Below are 19,548 nucleotides of genomic sequence, written 5' to 3'. Positions count from 1 at the left end.
AACTCCTGGCAATCACTGATCTGTTCTCCATTTGTCATTTTGTTTTTTTCAACAATGTCATGTAAGTGGAGGCATAGAGTATGTAATCTTTTGGATAGGTTTGTATACCACAGTGAAGATATAGAATCATGTGAACTTTTAAAAATTACCTATTTAAACAGCTGCCTTCTTGTTCATTCTTGTATAATTTCTCCTGATTTGTTCAGGATTCACATTTATTAAAGATTGGACAATGAAGAAAAAGAGAACATGTTGATCATTTTGTTATTGGCCTTGTTTACTACTCATGTAGATCCCCTCAAATTTCTGTGACAGATTAGGTATCAAGTCTCTTTTAGGGGAGATTATCCATCCCAGGACCCACTGGTCTGGAGATACATAATCTAAAATAGAGGTTCCCAGGCTGAGGTTCTGACCTTGAGGACCAGACACATCCGTGTTAATGAGAATAGGGATCTTAAAACCATTTATTGTTTTTTTTTTAAAAGCCCTACTGCAATTGTGTTCGCTATCCTGGCTATTTAATGCATTAATAATTTGCCTTTGGTTAGAATTCATCTCATTTGGCAAAACAAGCTTTCTTGTGCTGATCAGCTGTGATTAGTGGTTGACACAGTAAGGATTGTTGAGTTTGATAATTGGACCATACTTGGGTGCCATAGAGACTGTAGCCAGGCACAGTACCCACACTAAACAGATGTTATCTGTGAACTTCTTTGACTATGGATACACAGTGGCAGCAGGAATTAACTGTTTATAAACGGAAGATGCATGGATAGGAAACCTTGGTTTTCATTTAATGGTTTGTTAATATTAAGCCATTTGTTTCCATTTTTGACAGATTATCAGGAAGAAAATAATTTTTTTTACATTGTGATCCAGCATACACACATGTACAACTGAAACAAGTTTCACAAAAGCAGTTTTTTACTTAAAAATGTACAATCAATATATTCTATTTTTTAAATTTATGCTGGTTATACCAGTCACTTTGATATCAGGAACCACCAATAGGGTATGACTTCCTGTTTAAAGAAGAAACATTACCTTAGGCCCACTCCTGACCCTTTAGGTCATAGGAATTTTTTTGATGTAGAGCCTCAGTTCTACTCTCCTGAATTGTAGTTTAGAGATCTTTTATTCCATTATATGAAGCATTTGGTAAATTCATTTTGGATTGAATTTGTAGGATTAGTCAAGTTTTAGCAAGGATATGGTCCTATAAAAATATCTTTCACCTGTGTTGTAGTTGGAGCTCAGCTATGATTAATAGAGTCAGAAATGTTTGGGGAAAGATTATCTTGGATTATGTTTGGTTGGGGAAGAGATAACGCTGGCTATAGTATGCTGAGTGAATGAGATTGTGTCACTTACTTTGTTTCTTTCCTCACAGTGTCTTTTCCTCCCGCCTTTTCCTATCCTATCTCAAACTTTTTTTTTGCTTTCTTTCTTTTAGGCGAGGCAACCCTTGGTTGACCTCAAAGATTACAAGGACCTTGTCATTTTACAATCCCTTATTTTTTTATTTTTTACTCTATAGCACCTGATCTTCCTAGGTGGTCTCCCATCCAAGTACTAACCAGGCCCGACCCTGCTTAGCTTCCAAGATCAGATGATTTAGGGCTTGTTCAGGGTGGCATAGCTGTAGACCTATCTCAGATTTCTTAAGGCTGCATTATGCTATAAGCATTCTATCATGTATCCCTATTGCCTATATAACAGTCCTGGCAGACAGGCGTAGTAGATTGTCAGTGTAGTAGTAGATTCTCATAGTGCTTTCTTTTTGAGCTCTTCTGATAAACTCGTCAGTCTTTTGAAAGCAGACTCTGTGTGCGTCTTTCTGTCTTTAGTGCTTGTCAAGTAAAGTAATTAATGCTCATTGATTAACTCTTGAGATGAATTGCATTTCTTATTGTACTTCTTTATGCCACTGGGATTTTTCAGCTATTTCAACAGCTAAGTGTGTGTTTATTCATAGCCTGTATCTGGTAACTGCCACAGTGATTTTGGTAGTGCCTGCTCATTATCTGTTAATTTTTCTGTATAATTTCCAGTTTGTCTTACTTCCCTTATGAATTCTATCCTGTTCATTCTGCTATTCATTGTTACTCCAGTTTTTGAGGTTTTGTTGGTACTTGTCCACGGTTTTTATTACTTTAGAGGTTTAGGTTCAGTAAAATGAATTATTGTTTTAAAGAACAATTCTACAATGTGAAATTTCTAATGACTTTTTTTAAAGAAAAACATGGCTTTTTTTCTATACACTTCAAATATAATTTTGGGACTATAACATGACTAAGATTATAAAAAATTATTTTGTAATAGTTGGGACAAGAAGCAGAATTATAATGATACGGATTTGTGCACGCAAACATTGGAGAACTAAGTCTGGATATTTTATTTTGTTATATAGACCAGTCACTACATAGGCTAAAGGAATAATATATTTCATGCAAAATAATATTTTTAGGAAAAAGAATCTTGGAAGTAATCTATGTTAACGTCATTATCCAGGTTGAGAAAACAGATGCGGAGTTGAGTGTCTTGCCTAATTTGGGGGAGTAGTTGAAAGCTTGAAGGCTAAGGATATACTGCAAAGTTTTATGAACCCAGGAGTCTCTGTATTTGCCAAAAAAGAGGAACGAGGACCAAATGCCACAAAGTATGAAATTAGAAGTGATTTACAGTGAATCAGAAAAATATGCTGTGCCTGATGTGTGGGGGATAGGCACTTGATAAAATTGTGCTCAAAACATCAAAGGCATGTGTGTACAAGAAAGACATGATTAATTCAGTGTTTCAGGTGGACTTTTTTCTTTAGCAATTTGGTTCTATCGTTAGTATATATTTAATAACCATAGGCAAATTACTTGTCCTTTGCTACTTCAGTTTCTCTCTTGTCCCTCCTCCTACTCCCTCTGTCTCCATCACCCTCTATACCAGATATGAGATGAATATGCTTTGGAGACAATCGTGACTTCTAGTTTAAATCATGGTGTGCAAGTGAATGCTGCAGTGTGTAGAAATCACAGTAATTATTTTTTTTATGAAGGGTAGAGCTCTTATTTCTTTTTTTGCATTTGGTTACATAGAGTTCCTTGAAGTATAGTCCTGAGTGAAGCCTGAAAGATAGTTTTAATGACTAGAGTGATGGTTCTTTCTGTGTGAATCACTGATATTTCAACCTCATGTATTGAATTTTCTGCTGTCCTCAGAGAAAGCTATTATATCATTGCTGAAAAATCTTTTTGCAACCCATGTTGAAGGACAGTCAGAAGGTCCAGGTATTTTGCTCTGACTCTGCCACGAAAATAATTAGCTAGGGCTGCCTTATTAACACAGTACCATAGACTTAGAGGCTTAAACAACAGAAATTTATTTTCTCAGTTTTGGAGTCCAAGATTAAGGTGTGAGCAGGGTTGATTTTTTTCTGAGGCCCCTCTACTTTGACTTGTAGATGACTGTCTTTCCCTGTGTTTTCACATGGCCTTCCTTCTGTGTCTTAATCTCCTCTTAAAAGTATACCAGTCATTAGGATTAGAGCCCTGTCTCCAAATACAGTCACATTCTGAGGTCCTGGAGGTTAAAACTTCAACATATGAATTTGTGGGGGGGACATAATTTAGTTCATAACAGCTACTATGAGACTCTGTTTTTACTTGGGGCAAGTAATAACACTTTGCAGGAAGTGAAACTGAAGTGTGTAAGACATAGGAGAAGACCGGTCACTATTGTGAGGAGTTTTGTTTTTGTTTTATTTTAGGTCTGGGTCTTGATTTAGAACATAATTGTACTTCTAATTTTCTTTTTCTTCATGTTGGACCTTTATATCTGGATCACAAAGTAGCACTTCACCATTGGTCTTTTTTCAGAACAGATTTTATTCAAAGAATTTGTAAATGAGAAGATATTTTCTCCCATCCTCTAAGGGAGTATATTTTTTTCTCTCTTTAACGTGTGAATTATTCATGAGTGTTAGTAACAACATATTGTTTTGCATTCGACTTCAGTCATTTTCCTCATATTTGTACAGTAGATCCTTGATTTGGCTCTTGGGTAGTGCTCTGTAGCCGTGTACCCAGTACCCAACTTCACTACCATCAAGTTTCTGTTAATATTTCATCTACCTTCCATCTAAAAAACTTTTTCAGTGGATTAAATTCTTGAATTGAGGTAAAAGTCACATAACAAAATTTTCTGTTTTAACTATTTGGAAGTGTCCAATTCAGCGCTACTGAATACATTCACAGTGTTTGTAGCCACCACCCACCACCACCTTTATCTAGTTCCAAAACATTTTCACCACCCCCAAAGGAAACCTCATTCCTATTAAGCAATATTATTCTTTCCTCCCTTCCTCATGCCAACTACTAATCTGCTTTCTGTTTCTGTGAACCTGTTCTGGATTTTTCATATAAATGGAGTCATATGATATGAGACCTTTTATGTTTGGCTTCTTTCACTTATATAATGTTTTTAAGATTTATCCATGTTGAATGAATCAGTACTTCATTCCTTTTTTGGCTGAATAATTTTTAAGCCTCCTTTGATATTACTATTAGAAACTAGAATGTTAGGATAATCTTATTCTAATAAAATTAGAAATTCGATGATTGTAAAATGAAAAAATAGTAATTTAAAAATACACTTTTCATACATCCTTTTAGAATTACTGGCCTTGACATCTGAATTGAAGCCATTAGTTGAAATCTGGATGCTGAAACTTAGTTGCATGGGATAGCTGAGCAAACAGATACCCTCACCAACCTTGAGTCAAATGCTTACATTCTAATTGAATTCACACACAGCCGTAAGAGAATGTTTCTCATCTTATTACTGATTAACATTTGTCAGGAACCTCTGAGATTGCTCCAGACTAGTGGAAATAATACATATTAAATGCACATTTTATCACACTGTTTATTTTTGGTATTGTGAAAGTCGGGACTTTTACCACCACTCCCCCACCTCTACACTCCTACCCCTAACATTTCATCCCCTACCCTCTTTTTCCCCTTCTTTCCTCCTTCTGTCCCTGTTATTATTAAATGGTTTCAGGGAAGACAAGTCACAAGGATTAATGAAGTAGCACTAAGCATTTTTTTTCCAGGTTTTTAATTTAGTGTCTTGAATGAAGAAAGCAAATATTAAAAACATAGAAAAATAATGGCAAGTATAGTCTTTCCTGCTTTTAAAACAAAAATGTGGAAATGCTTTTTTTTTTTTTTAATATGCAGAGGTAGAATTTATTAACCATATGCTAGTGCATACACTCTCCAAATAATGTTTTGATGCTAATAATGATTACATTGTGTAACTGAGAAAGCATTATGGTCATAGATTTATTTTCTGAATTCTATGTATGTGAAATCCAAAAGTGAATAATCCATGTTATGTAAAAAAACCCACCTGATATAACAAACAGGAAGCTCAGCTTTAAAAATTACAAATGACCAACCTTCTAAAACCATGGGTACTCACTGCTATATATTCTTTTATAGAATACTTTTACATTGAGAAATTAACCATAAATTTTGTTGAAGTATATCCACCATCCCATGCAGAGAATGATTACAGATGAACCTATTCCTAACCTTTTTTATGTGGTTTTCATTGTCTGATTTAGAAAATATGCTTAAAATGTATTTGTAAATCATGCATATTTGTATTATTGGAATGTAACTTTAATTGGAGAGCATTAACGTTGAAAAACTACAAGCTCAACAGTTTTTCTGTTCACATATTAGCTTAATGTTGCTTAAATAAATATGTAACTACACATGCTGAGAAATTAGTTTCTGTGGTAGTTACTTGGAGCCTGAAATTAGATATACATACTTTTAGTATTGTGTGAAATAGGATAGTTTATTTCTCTTTCTACACTATTCTTAGGAAATTTAAAAGGACAAAAGTTAGGTTTAAAAATTTTTTAGTGACTTTTGTATAAAATGGGGGTCTTACAATAAACTTAAAATGATTATTATCAAACACTTCATTTTAAAAATGTGAACAGTTCTCAGTGATTCTCCCTCAGTGATTCCTCCCTCCTCCCCATTCACCCACTCTACACACACACACACACACACACACAGACACACACAGCCTACACACACACCCCCCCACACACACAACCTACTCACCCCAAGCTGTTAGGAATTGTGGTTTTTTTCTTCCATGAGACTGAATTTTACAACAAATGCTTTTATTAGCAATTACTCTATGAATTGGCTTTTTTTCAAATGCTTAAACTGATCTCTGCCATTAAATCTAATAGTTCATTTTGTAAATAACTTGGCCAAAAGCTAGAAATGATGCATATTAGGAAAAAATATATAAAAATGTTCGTTTACAAATGTTTTCAGTGCTGACATTTGTAGTGAAAGTACTTTTTCTCTACTCTAGGGTCCTAGAAATAAAACATCACCATGGCTACAGAAATCGGTTCTCCTCCTCGTTTTTTCCATATGCCAAGGTTCCAACACCAGGCACCTCGACAACTGTTTTATAAGCGACCTGATTTTGCACAGCAGCAAGCAATGCAGCAACTTACCTTTGATGGAAAACGAATGAGAAAAGCAGTAAACCGAAAAACTATAGACTATAATCCGTCTGTAATTAAGTATTTAGAGGTAAGTCCAGTTCATCTGCTTCAGGTGACCAAACTTTGGTATTTTAAAAAGGGGAAAGTTTTAAAAATGCAGGATAATAAATATATCTGTGCTTCTTGAATTCGTGGGATTTCAGATGAGGCTAATCACCAGTACTTTTTTTTTTTTAATCTCTGCATGAATCATCTTCACAAAAATTATTACAGTTAGACTCCAGTTTAGAAATAGGCTTTGTTCTAAAGGTTCACAACAAGCCTCAGAAGAGGATACTTTACTCCCTAGGACAGTCTTAAAATACTTGTTAAACCCATAGTGTATGTGAAATGTTAAAAGATTCCCGACGTAGGACCATTTCCATGAGAACATATTTATAGAAGAGCGACTTTGCATGTCCAGGACACTGGTGCTAGGAACAAGGGACTCCCCAAGTACCTGGTAGTAGTAGGTAGCTTTTATTGTTAGGGAAACCCTTTTCTGCTTGAGAGTTGAGCACCTACCATAACCCTACAGAGTGAAAGCAACTCTGAGACGGCAAATAAAGGTAGAGTAGGGGTTTGCCTAAACAAACCTTTATCAGCTCAGCATTTTTCCCTTTTGAGTTCTTTGTTTACTTGTCTTCACCTAGGAATTAGCCTCTGTGATTTGCTTTTCATCAGTAATTCTTATTATTTTAACTGGATTTTGATCTTCTCTGGTTTCCTATGAAGAAAAATGGTCTTTTTTTCATTACCTGAGATGTGTTGTTGAAGACCTATTAGTATATTGGGCATGATTAGTATGTTGTGGGCACATAGGAGAAAAAGATTCAGTGGTAAAGACAGATCTAGGCTTTTCCATTTGGAAAACTAGACTAGGAAAGTTTGAGAGGAATTAAGAAAATCAAGGGCAAGATATGAAGAATTGTTTAGTGCTGAGGATTTTGAAAGAATTGGGAATGTCTCTGTACCCCTTACCTTTTTCCTTTTATTAAGGTATATATGGTCAGTGAGATTGTGTCGGGGTCAACAGCAGCATCGTGGATGATTGGTTGGGAATAATGTGAGTAAAGAGAAGAGGGAAGTTCTAAACAATGTCAGTAGGATAAGAGACCAACTATTATGTATGTTTTAAGACATAACAAAAGTTTTAATTCTGTTTTTTCCCCATGTAATAACAGCTTACATTTTGTTAATATTTACTTTAGTTTCATGTTGAATGCAATTAGACCATATATCAATTGATTCATTAATTTATTTTTAACAGAATAGAATATGGCAAAGAGACCAGAGAGATATGCGGGCAATTCAGCCTGATGCAGGTTATTATAATGACGTAAGTATAAGATATGTCGTACTAGCTTACTATACAACCTCTTTGCTTGGACATTTGAACATAAAAATATGTGATTTGAAATTCAAACATGGATATTTATCTTTACATTTTTATAATTAAAATATTCCTAAAGAGATAATGTATCTGTGTAAACCATGGGTTATTTTTTTATCTCAACTTAAATTTTCCTTTTAATCTAATGATGGGTGAACTTTTGATTTGTGGCTTAAAGCAACAGCGTCCAACAAAAGATAGCACTGCCTCAAAGTCTGTATAACAGGAAAGTTAATTTTAAATTTAACTTATTGTGAACATGTTTAATCATGTTATTTTTGAGATATAATTAGGGGAATGTACTTGATTTTGTTGTTTGTTTAGTAATAATTGGCATTTAACTTTACTGTTTGTCAGTTTTCTTAATTAATATAGATGAATTGTAATTATTATAGTTTTTTGAAAGTCCTATGTAGTCCTGAATTTGTCTTTCAATGTTGAAATAGTAACTTTGCCATTTGCCATGTTTCTAGTTTATGCCCTATGCATAATCAGGAGTTCTTAAAATGCTTTTTTTTTTTTTTTTTTAACAGCTCGTCCCACCTATAGGGATGTTGAATAATCCTATGAATGCAGTAACAACAAAATTTGTTCGAACATCAACAAATAAAGTAAAGTGTCCTGTGTTTGTTGTTAGAGTAAGTATTCTGTTGGATATTTTTAGAAAAATTAATCCTGAATTAGTCTGCAAATATATTTAACAGAATAAAGAAAATTAAACATTATTTTAAATGTATAACTGAGATAAAAATCAGTGTATTGCTAATAGTTTTATTCTCAAATACTCATCCACTATATCCACATTTTAGTAAGATATTACTTTTGGATTGTTTTCTTCATGTTGCAATTTTCATAGAATTCCTTCTGAGCTGGCCATAGTTGTATATTTTGACATGTCTCAGACTTCCTTTTGAATAGGAATACTTTTGTTGCTGTTTAGAAAGCAGCATCTCAAGGTATATGAAAAGGTGTTATTAGGAAGGAAAATACCTGAGAAGAGCTGAAGACCAGTGGTAGACCATCACTGTCAGTCCCACGAAGGTACATAGTAGGTATTCAAAACATTTTCACTGAAATTTTAAAAATATACTTTTGAAATAGTACATGGATGTGGTTCAAAATATTGAAATTTGAAGGAGTTTTCAGTAAAAAGCTCCATCTCTGTCTCCCAGGCATCCAGTTAATAGTCCTATAGGTAATAATATAATCATCTTTTTTGTGATTTGTTAAACAGTGCACATATCAGGTCCAGAAATGTCAGATAGCTAATAGTCAAAGTTGAGCAAATAAAAATTTAAAAAACAATGGGACAGAGAAAAGATAGTAATAGCAAACACTGTGGAAAATGAGCAAAATTAGCGCTCTGATATTAGGGAGTGTGATAGACAGCATAGAGAACTCAGAAGGGCTGGAAGAGATGCTGGTTTGAGCTCCATAAAGATGTTGCAGTCAGTCCGAGGCCTCCTTTTTGCTTTAGAGGCCTAAAGCAATAGAAACATCAATAAAGAAACACTTATTTCAGTGTCTTTTGTGTTAGTAGAACCAACCAGTGTGTAGGATAATTTCATTTGCCATGGAATTTGGTAAAGAGGGGGTATGATGTGCAGCTAATCTTAATATCCTCTTAACACAGAAAACCTTTTTTGAAATGAATAAAATCTGAGCATTCTATATCCTATATCTTAAATGGGTAAATTTCTTTTTTACCTCAAGCTAATAAAGTTTTAAGAGAAATTTGCACATAGTAGAAGTATAGTCCAAATTACAGGGTATTAAGACAAAAACTGGGTCCTGTGTCTACAGTTTGGTTGACTGTTGTATTCACTGGGTTGGGATGCATAGCAGAAAACAAACTGGGAAAGTAGGAGGATTTTATTCATAATAAAAATCATAATCTGCAGGTAAGCGATGAAAAGCCAGACTGTCATCTATATCTGTGTAATTTACCAAATAGTCTTCATTTAATGTAAATTATCCTGCTGTTTCTATAAGCACACTTGTAGTTTTCAACTCTTTGTCACAGGTTTTATTTTGGAAAATAGGATTGTTGTATTGATATTTCATGTATTTATATCTTCTGGGGAAAATGAGTGTGTAATCTATCATAGAGACTTTTGAAAATAAAAAGAAAAATATGATGTGTTTTGAGTTGCTACACATGCTACAGGTTCCCTTCAATATGAAAATCGTGACATTAAAATATTGGTATAGTGTTAGGAAACTATTATATATTTTTTTTCCTGAGAGATCAACGTAAGACTTGTTACTATTCGATACTGTGAATGGAGGAGACCTTTAATAATAACCTTGATATCCTTAAATGTGTACTTACTGTTATGCTGTGTTTTCATAAAACACTGGTAACTTTTCTGCCTGAATTGGTCCATTAGTTTTTATAATAAATGAAATCCTTCAGTCTTTGAGATTTTCTCGTGACTGGACATCTTACTTATGTTAGTCTGCCATGCATCTTAGGAAAATGTGGCCTATGCAGATTTTGTTTTGAAATACTCTTTAGAGTGTGTAGGTCTTTGTAACTTAGCAAGGTATTCATAATGCACATACTATTTTTAATTTAGTTAATAATGTAAAGTGTAAGAGTTTTCCCTGTACTGTTAATAAGTTCTTTTTGACAAAGTACTTGCTTATAAATGTGAGCTACACTTAAGTGAAAGTTAGTATTGTCTACTCAATGTTGATTATTGGATATTTTATAAATAAAGACTTTTTGTGTTTTAAAAATGAAGGTTGAGAATTTGTGGACTTGTATAACCTGTCTTTTTTTCTTCTCCAGTGGACTCCAGAAGGAAGACGGTTGGTCACTGGAGCTTCTAGTGGAGAGTTTACTTTGTGGAATGGACTCACTTTCAATTTTGAAACAATATTACAGGTAACAGTAATCTTCAGATGGTAGCTTCTTTCTGTGGTACAGTGAAGAACTTAAGACATAGTAGCTTTATTGGTATTTTAAACTTACAGTTGAACAAATCATTGTTGTGAGTTAATATATGCTCTAAAGCCTTTTATCATATATTCTTGCATATAATGTTTACATATGTTTTATGTTTTTACAGGCTCACGATAGCCCAGTGAGGGCCATGACTTGGTCACATAATGACATGTGGATGTTGACAGCAGACCACGGAGGATATGTGAAATATTGGCAGTCGAACATGAACAACGTCAAGATGTTCCAGGCACATAAGGAGGCGATTAGAGAGGCCAGGTTTATACACAATATACCATTTTCTGTAGTCCCTATTGTCATGGTTAAATTATTCTCTGAGTGTATTCTGGGTGCAGAAATGCATGGGCTCTGTCAGAATCTGGGAAACTTTCTGCACTCTATAAACACAATATTTTTCTTTGTTTTCACACATTCACCATTTTTCTGGCACCTTTCTGAAGTAGTGTTGTCCTGGTATCAGCCTTTACAATATGTTAGAGATGTATTGTCTGCCGCATTTTGCACTGGTTTTCTCTTTTCATTTATGGTTAATAATGTGTATACGTTATTCCTTTTTATTACCTACTGTGTAAGACAAGAATATTTCATTCCAAATAAAGAATTCAGTCTTTAATTATACAACTGAATAAAATCTAAAGCTTACCGAAAACACTTTCAGAGTTCACACAAAATACAAGAAAAGTTTAAGGGAAGACCTGGTTGGCTTGGTTATGCCACGACTTCAAAGGAAAGTATCGTAGGTCTAAAAAACTCTCACAAGTAACTCTGGATGTGGCAAACGTTTATGGATTAATGTATGGGTTCTACAAGCTTTGAAACTGTAAGCAGATTATTGTCAAGAAGACTCTAGGACTTTCTTTTGATTCACTGTTGATAACATCAGTTATGTAAATGTATAATAAGTGGAGTTTAAAATATTTTCAGTTGTATACTTTTGCATATCAATGAGATATGTATAGTAAAACTGGAAAACAAAAGTTTGAAAAACAAGCCTGAAGAATTGCTGCAGCCTCAGAATAAAGCTAAGCAGCATTCTTTATGGTTGTGCCACCCATGTGTGGTAGGAGGTTGACATCTTTATAGAAACATCATCCCTGGCAGTCACCATTTCTACTTTCAGAATCTTAACAAAAGTTGTTTGAAAAACATGTTTCTGCAAAGACTGTGCTGGAGTGTCCTGCCCATACATTGTTTTCACAGTTGGTCCTTTCTTAGTCATAGGATTTTAAAGTTAAAGGGAGTTCTTAGAGTTAGATAAGAAACCTGATGGTCTTTCACCATAGGGAGGAAAATAATGGCTCTCTCCTTTGCAGCAGATTCTTAGGCTTTAAACACAAATCTAAATGTCCCTACATTAAAGTTTTCATCAAAAGGTGCAACATTTATGGAATAGCTTGCCAGGAAGGTGTAAGTTTTCCATAGGCCTTTTGAATAAATGAGAAACATCATATGTAGGAACGTTTAGTAGCCAGTCTTTTAACTTGCCCAAATTTCTTCAGTATATCATTTCACAAAGAGGCAGAAGCTGATGCGAACTTTTTGAGCAGTATTCCCATGTGATTTAAAATATGTTTACAGGAATATTGCAAAAACAGAATTCATTTAGTTTCTACACTTAAATCAGCTCCATGTTTTCTGTTGTTGCGTAGGAAATATTGTACTGTGGGGAGCATGGATAGCATTAGTAGTAGTAATAATACACTTGTAAAGTGCTCTGAATAGTGATGATTGAAAATAAGAAGCAACTGCTCTATTCTTCCTTTGATGAGATGGAATTGTTAGCTGACAACATTCTCTTTAAGGCGTCTTCACTGTTGGATACTTCCCTCTTCTGTTTATAACGCAGCACACTGTTTTTATTTTTCCCTGTCTGAGAAGCACAGATAATCTGTTAAATGCTGACTTCTTTCCCCTGCTGTGTGTCTTCATGTAACAGTTTCTCACCCACGGATAATAAATTTGCTACATGCTCTGATGACGGCACTGTTAGAATCTGGGACTTTCTTCGTTGCCATGAGGAAAGAATTCTCCGAGGTATGTGTACTAACAGTACTGATTGGAATATTTAAATAGGGAAAGCATTTGTGGTTAAATCATCACAATACCACAATGCCAACTTACATCTCCATTCAATTTTCTTAACATAGACACCATCTTTAGTCAGGCCTTCAACGAAACCCAAACTCTCTGGTTCATAATCATTTTGTAGGTTTTTACTACTAATATAATCTTTGAATTCTTTGAGCTATAATTAAATACAGGTATTCTTCTTCCCTTTCCCCCAAATTACTTGCTTATCTGTATGCATCTTTTAGGGCTATATTCCTTTTCTTGTCTTGCACCCAGGACACCTTTCTTCAATACACTGACACTATTATTTAGATAACTCACATTCTTCTAGCAGTTTTTTAACGATGTGAATTAACTGAGATATTAATAGCTATACTTCTTAGTATTGCTATTTCTGAAAGCTGGTGGTTTTTCAGTGTATGACATTTGTACTCTATGGCCCATTTGTTACTAAACTTTGGAGGGATTCCTTGTTTATTTTTATTGATTTCATAGTTTAATGTCTGTGAATTGCTCCATATTACAGAAGAAATCTATATTTTTACTTGGATTAGCTTAGTTTTAGACTTTGTAAATTGGGGCTCTTGAAATACCAACACCAACACCATTTATGTGGATTCAGTGGTAGGTAGAGTTAGGAAATTATTGTTTTATATATGCAATACAAACATTGAAACAAACTTTTACACTTCTAATGAAATCTTATTAGTTTATTATTAACTAGGAAGGTAGTTTTCTCCAGTGCTTAATTTGAACCTGCACTGATTGAACCAAGAGTACATTCTACTCCATACTCTTGATTTCAGTATGCCATAAAAGTTACAGCTTCATCTGACACATAAATGCAGGGTGGAAGTATGGGTGCTACAGATATTGGGTGTCAAGAAATTCATACTCAGAATTTCCTTTTCTGTTGAAGAATCAGCAGAGTTGTCTTGGTTGAATTATAAGTTTCTTAAAGCTTTTTAGAACTTTATTTGCAGCATATAGTGTTGATGCTTTCTAGACGAGAAAATAAATGCTCTTGATATTTAACCCATACTTCAAGCTAGTATTTCTTTTAATCACATTTGCTTAAACATCCTCACCTTGTACATTTTGTGTGGATTCATCCATAGTACTGTATTGTAATACCTATCATATTGAAGGAGTCTATGCATTATGAAGGTCATAATATTGTACAACTTCAGAACTAGATGTAGTCTTTGAAATCATCTAATCTGAGTTTTATGGGTGAGTACCATGATGTAGACATCTTAAATGATACGTTCAGTGTAAAATTAATTCAGAGCCAGGACTAGAATCATATCACTTGACTCCTAGCCACTGCTACACTAAGGTGAATCTTTCTTCACTATCAGTAGAAGTCTTAGCTGTTAAACAGAAATAAGATAAACAACTTTTTCTAGGCTTTGAAATCCTAAGAAGTATAGAGGAAATAATAATTTTATTTATTAAAAGCAATTCTATCAAAAACAATTTTACAGTGGGCTAGGACTATAATAACTGTGAAGTTGGATATAAAACCACTATGCATCTTGGATTAAAAAAAAATCTGTATAATATTTTCAGTCCCAAGATAAAATGAAGTGTTACTAAATTTTGGTAATGAAACTTTATAAATAGTGCTTAAGAACTTTTTCTCGGAAATTGAGAATGTGAGATATTAACTAGCAGTTAAATATTTTCAAATTTGAGTCCAAGTGAATTTGGATTGAGTTAAGTGGATGCTGAATCATTACGTGTCCTGCCTATAACAAAAAATACACCAATATTATGATATATTGATTAAAAGTTGAATTTTAATTTTTGTATGGAGTTCTTTAAGTTTTTACTATGGAAATTGCAAACGTGCAAAAGTATAATGAACTTCCATTATACTTTTAGGATTTATGTTCTAGCTTATGCATGTTTTTTGCTTTAAAAATATTTCACTTCCTTTATAGTTATGATTTTTTCTTAGTATCTAAGTGAGTATATGACTATTTTAAGCCAAATTAATTATACCACCCACACGGTAGTTCTAATAGCAGATGTGGTATAATAGACAAGTTATTAAACTCCAATTATCCATTTTATGTCATTCCTTCTTTTTCTAAATTTTCTGAATTTTAGAGATGAGTATAAAATAATGAAACCAATGTTGTTATAATTTTCCTGTCCTTCACTTGGTGGGTTGAGGATGAGGGTATAGTGGAACTCCACAATGTCAAACGAATAGGGATAGGACCTTCCAACCTCTGAAATGTCAGTTGCCGTATATGAAGGAATGACGTTCATGTATCCCACGTATACTGTAACATTGAGCAGATAAGCATGTCTGCAGCATGTTAATGTTGTGCATCAGACCATCACTTGGGATGAGTATTAAGAAAGTCCAAGAACATTTTAATTAAAGGAGAGCTTTGTGATCATGTGATCTCTTTATCAAAAACCTTTTCAACATCATTCCTAAAAACCAGTCTTCTGTTCACAAACACTTTTAGTGATAGAGTATTCATGACCTCACACAATTCCCTTTTCCAATTTTAGATAGCTCTAATTTTCAGAAAGTTCTTTCCTTATATCACAGATCTGCTTTCTTACAACTTGTTCTGCCTTCTGGAACATGAAAAATTAAGCTTGTACTCTCTTCTACATGGCAGCCCTTTGAATATTTAAAGATAGCTGGTGTGTCTTTTCAATGTAGTCTTTCAGCTGTAAGCACATAGGATCCCTGTGCATGCCAGAAGCCATACTACCATACTGTCAAGTGCAGGATTTATAGTTGCTTTTTGTGTTCCTCCTGAGGTGGTTCTTATGCTTCTTAAAAAAGGAATAAGTTACACAAGAGAAAGTAATCTGTATTTTTAAGATTATAATGAGCATAGATCTATTGTCAGGAGACTTCCTACTCAAAAAGTCATGATGATTGGTCCATAGGTAGGAAAAACACACTTATTGAATATAGTGTAGCATTGAGAAGAACCATGTATATGTCTACCCATATGCAAGTTATAATTTATACACATGTACCCTTTTCTAGTATGAATTACAGCACTCAACATTTGGACTGGGATTAAAATAACATTTAAGTGCCAGGAGTACATGCACCTCTAGATCACTGATGTTTATGTATTTGACTCCAAGTGAAATAAACCCATTAAAATCAATTTATTTAATTAGCACATGTTATACATGCTACCATACCATAGGTAGAAGAAGGCTTTTACAAGTTATGACTCCTAAATTCATGCTTCTTAAAGTTTAGTAGGAAATGTAAAATATTTTCACAAATTTAAGACTTTGGATAACAAGAGGAGTCATGATAGTTTTACAGGTGTAGTTTTATCAGTGTAGAGTTAGAAGCAGATCACTTATGGCTAGCTCAAATGTAAATGAGGAGGGTTGAAAATATGGAATCAGTAAGAATACCCAAGTTAATTTTGGTGAGAAATGTAATACTCTTTAAAAAAATTCAGTCTCCAAGTTTTAGCATACTTGAATTTTGTTTTACCTTCATGATTTTAACAACAGTACCTTGCATATTATACTTACTATGTATCAGCCATGTTCTAAGTACTTTATTTAATCTTTCTAGTAGTCCTATGAGATAAATGTTTGTTTCACATTTTACAGATGAGTAACCAAGGTAAAAAAAAGTTAAGTACACCTTCCCAAGGTCATATATCTTATAAGAGGAGGTGGAGCTAAGATTTGAACCCAGGTTGTTTGGCTCCATAGTTCATTCATACTCTCAGCCACTATGTTAACTGCCTCTTTTATATTTTAAAAGTAACAGCAGCATGGGTGTCTGATAATCAACAATGTTTTCCTGATCTATGATGACAGAATAGTAGAGTGTGTTTAGAAGAGGAGAGGGGTGTGGGTAGAGGGCTCATTTAGGTACTCAAGTTCATTTTACTATTCTTCTTTAAAATTATTCATACAGGTTATAGGTTTTCAGTGTATGACATTTAACAAAAATTTAATCACAATGAGTAGTTCAAACTGCAAATGGGTTATAAGGTACATACTAGGTTATACAAATAGAACACGGACATAAGACGTTAGACTTATTCAGGAGGTTAAGATCTGTTTTCAGTTTTCAAATATAGCACTCATGGAGAGGAAATGAACCCCTGAGTACATAAGAGCTTAAGAAAAAGAACATTATTAGTACTTTTGATAAGTCCCTGTATATCCTTTCCTGGTTGCATATGATTGTGGTTTTTAATAAATGAGATCAACTCCCTCTGCAAAGATCTTTTGATTGAGCAGTGTGTGTTTGAACCATGTGAGGACATGTTTACAAAGTCTAACTTCCCAAAGTCTGTGATGCTTTTTATTGGAAATAATTTAACTTACTAAAGTAAAATTGGCAAACTACGTAGTTTATGAAAGGACCTAAGTTATTGTTTTACAAAACATTCCATAAAATCTTCTCTATTCTCTCCAAGATGAAAACCAGAAACATTCAGCTTTCTTTAAAATAGCCTATAACAGAATAACTCCTTCCAGCAACATGGTATGTTTTAAAATTAAAAGCACTTCACGCTCATCTCATTTAATCAACCAGCCAACCATGTGGACCCATTTTACATAGGGGCACCTATTTTCTCTCTGGGGAATATATTTTGAGGAAGAGTTTATTTAAGGCTGTTTTCCCTCTGCTCTCCTAAAAAGAGTGGGTTATAGTAGGTTCTCCTGTGTAAATAATTATCTGAGCATATTATGAGAGGGAAAATGACTTACTATTTACTTCTAAAGTCCATTATTTGAAGAAATTAGTGTAGTAAGGTCCTGAAATACTCATTTTATATGCTGCATTCACATTTTTATAGGTAGATTTTTATATTGGGCTTTCCTCTTTTTATCTCTATACTTGTTTTAAGTATTGTATGTAATATGGCAAAACTTGTTGAAAAAAGATTTGTGGCTTTTTTGGAATGGCAGAGCTGCACACTGTTGTAGTCATGTTCAGTTTTGAGTCAAGAACAATTCCCAGACACTCTTTATATAAGGATTGCAGTTTTTTGACAGTAACAGATTATTGTGATTAATAATTTAGGCAGCTGATTTTCAGAAAGAGCGTTTGTTAAATATAATTGTTTGCTTAATTTATTTTGAGTGAGACTTAAATTTCCATTTGCTGTTCTATTGTAGAGCTTCCCAGCTAATCAGTCTTTGATAGTTTTTAAAGTTAAAATTCAGAGCTTTGGAAAGATGATAAAATTTGATAAATATATAATAGGCTTTTGCTTGTTAGTGGGTAGGTCCTTTAATAAAAGTGTATGATTAAAACATGGTATCATCAAAAGGGAAGTTAAGTACACAACAGATTTTTTTTGGCACTTTTTCCCTTTACTTTTTTATGATATATCAGAAAACCATTTCGAAGTTTGATTTAAATCATATTTCAGGAATTTCTAAGAAGTACCTATAATTCTGTGATCACTTCAGTTATAAAAAGACCAGAATTAGAATTTCTGTTTAAAGGAAGAAATGGTAATTTCTAGGTCATTTATCCTTCTCTACAATTGCTTTCTTAATTTCTCCTCAAAGCAGAATGAAGTCTCTTAAAGCCAATCTGCTGAGCCCTCTCTGTGTTTTTTTACCCTTGAATATACTTCAATATAGTTCTCTTAGAACTTTACCTTGTACATGTAACTTGGATTAGCACTGTGAATTCTATCTGTATTAACTTGCCGATGTTTTTAAATAATGTGTTTCTAGGGAACACCAGGAAGGGGGGCCTGTGGTGCCTTTGGGCAAGGATTGTAGAGCTTCTCCACAGCCCAGTGCACTGCTTTATTATAGCCCTCCCCTGACTACTGCATGCCCCTTGTCTGTAGTTCTGAACTGGCAAAAGTACTGATGTCATGTAAAGTTCCAGTGTACGATACATAGCTTAAAAAGTAGCTAAGATGTTGCTGTTTTGGGACTGTGTACATATTTTTATGTATTTTTCTCCTTTTTAAGTTATCTATTCCAAAGTCGAACCTTGAGCATTCTCTACATCTAGCATCACCATCTCCCTTTGCCTGTCAAAAGTTGTGGGAAATTCCCACTCAATTTCCAGGTTTGTTTTTCAAAGGTAGAAATTATACATATTCTGCCACATTAAAACAATTAGGAGATATTGAGAGAAATCAACATGAATGCAGAACCAAGGAGTACAAAGGTGAGTTCTAGAAACTCCATGCCAGGGATCTCAATATTTTGTTTCTAACAGAAATTTTTATATATCATTAAATGAAAGTAATCTGTGATGCCAGCAGTCATCAAAGATTAAGCAGGAGTTCTTGGTCCTGTTAAGCCTAATGAATGCTTTTTCTAATGATCGTTTGTAATGTCTGCTCTTCTGAAATGAATTTTATTGATAATTACTGCTGTACATAAAACTTTAAAAGGTGCCAGTGCACACGCATACAGGCTCAGAGAATAAAAATCTTTACAAAATGCTCATTAAGGGACATTACTGCTTCCATCTGAGAACCAGTATTTGGAATAAGTCATGTTAAAACAACCCTATATTTATAGAATTACTGGAAGGGG

The 19,548-nt window shown here is 34.0% G+C and overlaps 1 protein-coding gene and 1 pseudogene across 2 annotated transcripts in view; one reads left to right on the top strand and one right to left on the bottom strand.

Moving 5' to 3' along the window:
• The window catches only part of WDR33 (WD repeat domain 33), an 82,681-nt gene that overhangs the window by 18,572 nt on the left and 44,561 nt on the right, over window positions 1–19,548 (top strand). For both annotated transcript variants that reach the window (XM_011363665.2, XM_023532670.1), the window contains exons 2-7: window positions 6,403–6,629; window positions 7,851–7,919; window positions 8,507–8,611; window positions 10,768–10,863; window positions 11,048–11,199; window positions 12,878–12,975. In XM_011363665.2, the coding sequence (XP_011361967.1) occupies window positions 6,426–6,629; window positions 7,851–7,919; window positions 8,507–8,611; window positions 10,768–10,863; window positions 11,048–11,199; window positions 12,878–12,975 (724 nt within the window). In that variant the 5' untranslated portion in view covers window positions 6,403–6,425. The remainder of the gene's footprint in view (window positions 1–6,402; window positions 6,630–7,850; window positions 7,920–8,506; window positions 8,612–10,767; window positions 10,864–11,047; window positions 11,200–12,877; window positions 12,976–19,548) is intronic.
• LOC111742172 lies at window positions 1,532–1,650 on the bottom strand (annotated as a pseudogene).

The sequence above is a fragment of the Pteropus vampyrus genome, unplaced genomic scaffold, assembly GCF_000151845.1.
Source record: "Pteropus vampyrus isolate Shadow unplaced genomic scaffold, Pvam_2.0 Scaffold87, whole genome shotgun sequence".
NCBI classification, from domain to species: Eukaryota; Metazoa; Chordata; class Mammalia; order Chiroptera; family Pteropodidae; genus Pteropus; species Pteropus vampyrus.
The sequence above is the reverse complement of the archived record's forward strand: the minus strand, read 5'-3'. Positions and strand labels throughout refer to the sequence as shown.